This window comes from Photinus pyralis, unplaced genomic scaffold (assembly GCF_008802855.1).
Source record: "Photinus pyralis isolate 1611_PpyrPB1 unplaced genomic scaffold, Ppyr1.3 Ppyr1.4_LG8, whole genome shotgun sequence".
Lineage (NCBI taxonomy): Eukaryota > Metazoa > Arthropoda > Insecta > Coleoptera > Lampyridae > Photinus > Photinus pyralis.
The window spans coordinates 1,681,807-1,687,285 of record NW_022170819.1 but is presented as its reverse complement, the minus strand read 5'-3'; the positions used below and the strand labels follow the sequence as shown (position 1 = coordinate 1,687,285).

At 41.0% G+C, this 5,479-nt stretch overlaps 1 protein-coding gene across 2 annotated transcripts; it reads left to right on the top strand.

The window, feature by feature from the left end:
* The first annotated feature begins 529 nt into the window (after window positions 1-529).
* Window positions 530-5,024, top strand: LOC116178164. 2 transcript variants are annotated; one of them, XM_031497579.1, is made up of 3 exons: window positions 530-834; window positions 868-2,157; window positions 3,969-5,024. In XM_031497579.1, exon 2 carries the CDS (start codon window positions 902-904, stop codon window positions 2,150-2,152), a length of 1,251 nt encoding a protein of 416 aa, XP_031353439.1. In that variant the 5' UTR covers window positions 530-834; window positions 868-901; the 3' UTR covers window positions 2,153-2,157; window positions 3,969-5,024. The 2 variants fall into 2 exon arrangements, with proteins under 2 accessions (XP_031353439.1, XP_031353438.1); XM_031497578.1 differs by having other exon boundaries at window positions 530-2,157.
* The last annotated feature ends 455 nt before the right edge of the window (window positions 5,025-5,479 follow it).

Below are 5,479 nucleotides of genomic sequence, written 5' to 3'. Positions count from 1 at the left end.
AATGCTTTTGAAATTGATATAAATGGACTTAATTTAAAAAGTATGTTTTATGATGGCACGTTATGTATGAGAAAGGATTAGAAGTACAATTTATGGTGCCATTTCTCGCGAATTCCATAAAAATGTGTAATTAGGCTTTCAAATTTCTGTAATAACAATAAACGGGTTTTAGGGCAAATAATATGCGAAATTAGAGGTGTGGATGCCAGAAGCATTACTCCGGATATAATTGCTTGGTTGCATGTGAAAAGGTTAATAATCACATTATAGCAAGAGGAGAACAATTAATGATCGAACTAAATGCACCTTGACGTCAATATTGTAGGCGCGCTTTGTGACTTGTAATAGGGTTACAGCTGAAATACGGTTAAACGTGTAAAGGGCAGATGGACAAGGCACGATCTACTTTGTAACAACAGACAGGCCGGTCTACTAAATTTGCTAATAAACGTTAAACTCATTCAGCCGACTTAACAAGGGTTGAGCGTGTGCCGACATACATTGGAACGAATCAAATATATTTCGACATCCAATCCGAAGACATTGTATAGAATACCATGTAGTTCGCTTGCTCGAACTCATATCACGAGTATTTAAAGAAAGGTTTCACAAAAAGGAAACAAAAATAGAAGTTCGACCCTGCCGCCGAGCCGCCACTGAGTTAACCTTGCGTTTCGTTCCTCGCGCCAGGCGTCAGGTGATTCATTCTTCGCTTTCTCGTGCTCGTGTTCACATTCACATCGTTGTCTTGCGTTTTTCGACGATTTTGGTATCTGAGTATAACTAAATGATTTTATTTTAGCGGTTTTTATTAACCATAGGTATTATTTTTAGGCTTGTGCATGTTTTTGGCGTTGTCGACCATAGGCCTTTTTCGCCCGTATGTATTTTTTTACTACACATGGGCAAGTCCAACAAGCGGCATCGCTCTAGGAGCAGGGGGACGTCAAAAAGCGACCTACGAAAACGCCTTCGTAGGCTTGAGAGACTTTTAGAGGATAAGGAAAATGTGGACGGCGGCCATGACAGGCAGTCTCGGCCTCCTTTTCGTGCTATTAATAGAAGATCGGATTCCCGGTCTAAACGCGACTGCTCTGATTGCAGTTACAGCAGCGTTGAAAGCTTAAGCATTGCTGATGTTCCATCAACAAGTAGGCATCTTAGACGAAGACGTTCTTTGTCTGCTGAGGCTTCGTTAAGCCTTTCGCCTGCTCCTTCTTTAAGGGCAGGTGACAAATCCCAGACTTCTTTAAGTCTTTCTCCTCACTGTGAGGCTGAGGACCTACACGGAGCGGATGGTAGACCAAAGCCTAGAGCTCCTTTGAACTCGACTAACGGCCCTGAGACCGAATTGGAAGAAAATGTACTCATCATCGACGACGGCTCTTTAGCCCTTGATGATTTTGGAGACGTTTTAGGAAATGATTGCCCTAGTACTCCAGTTAAGGCGGACTGTTTACATGAGGCACTTTCCTCAAGGTGGAACTACATTGTAACAAATGGCCTTTCGCAGGAAAATTTACTTTCCTTAACTCAACGTTATGCAGTCCCGGAGAACTGTCCGACACTTAACTCACCTAAGCTAAATCCCGAAGTTTTAGCAATTTTGGCCAACGATCGGGTGGCTCGGGACAATTTTAATAAAAGTATCCAAACGAAACTCGCAACGGTTTTGGGAGCTATGGGAAAGTCTTTGACAGCTTTGCTGAATGACAATCCTATTCCAAAAAAGTTACGTGATGAAATTGTAGCCCCTTTGGGTGATGCTAGTCGTTTACTGGCGCACACCTTTCACGACATCTCTGACTCTAGGCGTAATTTGATTTTACCAACCCTTAACAAAAACATTAGGGAGGTTCTAGGGAGAACTAAACCAGGAGATTTCCTTTTTGGATCAGATGTTTCAGAGAGCGTCAGGGAAGCTAAGTCTCTACAGAACGCAGGAAAGGAATTAAAGGCGGCTACTCCTTTGCAATTCTCAGCTTCATACAGAGGTGGTAGGAACTCTGGGCGAATTCGTTTGAAGCCTGTGTTCACATCAGCGAAAGACCAGCGTTCTTTAAACCGTTACGGCCCGACTCGTCAAAAGGGACAGTCGAGATCATTCCGAGGCCAGCAGTCCCATCAGAAGCAGGGGAAATACAGACGATAGAGCAGGTAAGCCCAATTGGTGGTAGGCTCTCACTTTTCTATGACAAATGGTGTTTGATTACTTCAAATCCCGTAATACTGAAATGGATTAAAGGCTATGCCTTGCCATTTTGTAGTTCACCTAGTCTAGAGCAAGTACCCCCAACAAAGACCTGGACGACTAAAGACACTGCTATGCATGAGGCAATTAAGTCTTTACTCAATTTAAATGCGATAAGCAAGTGCAGTCCTTGTCCAGGGCATTTTATTTCTAATATCTTTTTGGCTGATAAATCTGATGGCGGTAAACGATTCATACTTAATTTAAAACATCTTAATTCCTTTTTACAAACATCTCATTTTAAAATGGAAGACATTCGAACGGCCTTAAGGCTTGTCAAAAAAGGGTGTTGGTTCACAACTATTGATATTAAAGATGCCTACTTCCATATAGCCATTGACCCAAAATTTAGAAAGTTCTTGAGGTTTCAATTTAATCACGATCTGTATGAATTTGCATGTTTGCCTTTTGGGTTGGCTTCAGCCCCTTATGTGTTCACAAAACTAATGAGACCTGTTACACAATGGCTTCGATCTAAAAACATTATTTGTGTGTGTTATCTGGATGACTTTCTGTTATTCAATTCTTCGTATGAAGGCTCCTTACATGACACTAAGGTAACCGTAAATTTTTTGAAGTCCTTAGGGTTTTCTATAAACGTTAAGAAAAGTCATTTGAACCCCAGTCAAACCATTAGATTTCTGGGGTTTTTATTAGACTCAGAACTATTGAAAATTTCTTTACCTGCAGAAAAGAGGGAAAAAAATAAAGATTTGGAGTAAAACTCTCCGGTCTAAGTCTCAATGCAAAATTCGTGATCTGGCGCAGTATATAGGATACCTGGTCTCTGTTTGCCAAGGCGTCAAGTACGGGGGGGCTCATGTTAAGCTCTTTGAACGCCACAAGTGTCTAGCACTAGCAAAAATTAATGGGGATTTTTCAGGTCTAATGGTACTGCATATGGATTTGCAACAGGATTTTTCGTGGTGGATCAATTCAATTGATTCCTCATATAATGATATTAGAAAAGATCAGTTCGTTCTCGAAATTTTTACTGATGCTTCGCTTACAGGGTGGGGCGCGTGCTGTGGGTCAGATAAGATTCGAGGGTGGTGGAGCCCAGAGGAAAGAATAAGACATATTAATTATTTAGAACTTTTGGCAATTTTTTTTTGGGCCTTAAAAGCTTTGCTTCTTCGGCCACCAATTGTAACATATTAATAAGATGCGACAACACTACTGCTTTGTCCTATGTAAATAAAATGGGTAGTGTCCATCACCCAAAGTTTTCGGCTCTTGCAAGGGAAATTTGGGATTGGTGCGAGGTACGCAACTTGTGGATTCTCGCCTCCTACATTAGTTCTTCGGATAATTGGATTGCGGACCGAGAATCTAGAAGCTTACCCCCTGAAACGGAATGGAGTCTCTCTAAGGAGGCATTCGATTTGGTAACTCGCCAGTTTGGAGTGCCAGAAATAGATTTATTTGCCTCCAGAGTTAATAACAAATGTGATCGGTATGTCTCCTGGCAGAAAGACCCTTTTGCTTTTAAGATTGACAGTTTTACTTTTTCGTGGGAAAAAATGTTTTTCTACGCCTTCCCACCCTTTGCTTTAATTTTAAGAGTCTTACAAAAAATAGTAGATGATGAGGCGGAAGGGATCGTTATAGTCCCTAAATGGCAAAACCAAGCTTGGTTCCCACTTTTTTCTAATTTAATTATTGAAGGACCTATCTTTTTTAAACCTACTAAATTTTCTTTGTTTAATCCTTACAGCACCGATCCACACCCACTGGCGGACAGGCTTACACTTCTAGCAGCGAAGCTATCAGGGAAGCGTTCAAATTAAAACACTTACCAGCGAAAGTTGTTCAAACAATTCTCAGTTCCTTATCAGCGGCAACAATTCGGCAGTATGGAGTAACATACAAGCTCTGGTGGCCTTTCTGTGAGAAGAAAAGTATCTCTCCGTATGATGGGACTCCAGCTCTCGTAATGGATTTTTTACAACACCTGTTTGACATAGGGAAAAATTCTTACGGGTCATTTAATTCACACCGCTCCGCCTTGGCTCTGATTTTGTCAACGGACTTAGCGGGCCATCCCGTTTTGTCTCGGTTTTTGAAAGGGATATCTAAGCTTCGGCCTCAAAAACCGAGATACAATGTCACCTGGGATCCGCAATTAGTTCTAAATTTTTTAGAACAGAGAGAGTCATCCACGCTTCAAGCTTTGTCAGAGAAGCTAATCACCTTATTAGCTCTCTCCACCGCACACAGGATGCAAACGTTTTCGCTGATACGCCTACGTAATATTTTAGAATCAAGTACTGGATTCCAAATTTTGATCGAGGACCAAATTAAGACTTCAGGCCCAGGAAGAAAGCAACCTTGCTTAAACTTGCCCTTCTTCGTCGAAAACCCCAGACTCTGTGTTGCGACAACTTTGAAGAGGTATTTAGCGGCCACAAAAGAACATCGCACATCGAATATGGACTTTTTATTTATTACTTTTAAGAAGCCACACAGAACTGCCAGCAGGCAAACTTTAAGTAGATGGGTGAAAGACACTTTAGATGCAGCGGGTGTGAACACTCTCATTTTCAAAGCCCATTCTACACGCCATGCCTCAACATCTAAAGCTTGGCAGTTAGGAGTACCAATAGAAGTAATTCAACAAACTGCGGGCTGGACAGAAAATTCAAAAGTGTTCTGTAATTTTTACAATCGACCACTATCACAATCAAATACTTTTGCGACAACCATTCTTAGTTCTAAGTAGACGTAACATTTCTTTTATATTAAGGGGGATTAAATGTGCATTATTTCTTTGTGTGGAATTTTTAGTTGAATGCTGAAAAACAAAGCATCTTTAAACAACTACATGGTATTCTATACAATGTCTTCGGATTGGATGTCGAAATATAATTAGACGATCAAACTAACTTACCTGTGAAGTTCGATCGTAATTATATGAGACATCCAATCCGAAGACATTCAAAACCCACCCTCCCAGGCCCTAGGTTTTTCAGCATCACTATTAATCTTTAAACGGAATGAATCACCTGACGCCTGGCGCGAGGAACGAAACGCAAGGTTAACTCAGTGGCGGCTCGGCGGCAGGGTCGAACTTCTATTTTTGTTTCCTTTTTGTGAAACCTTTCTTTAAATACTCGTGATATGAGTTCGAGCAAGCGAACTACATGGTATTCTATACAATGTCTTCGGATTGGATGTCTCATATAATTACGATCGAACTTCACAGGTAAGTTAGTTTGATCGTCTAAT

Excerpts from the sequence above, each read along its gene's own strand:
- LOC116178164 (XM_031497579.1), top strand. The coding sequence starts at position 902 with ATGGGCAAGTCCAACAAGCGGCATCGCTCTAGGAGCAGGGGGACGTCA.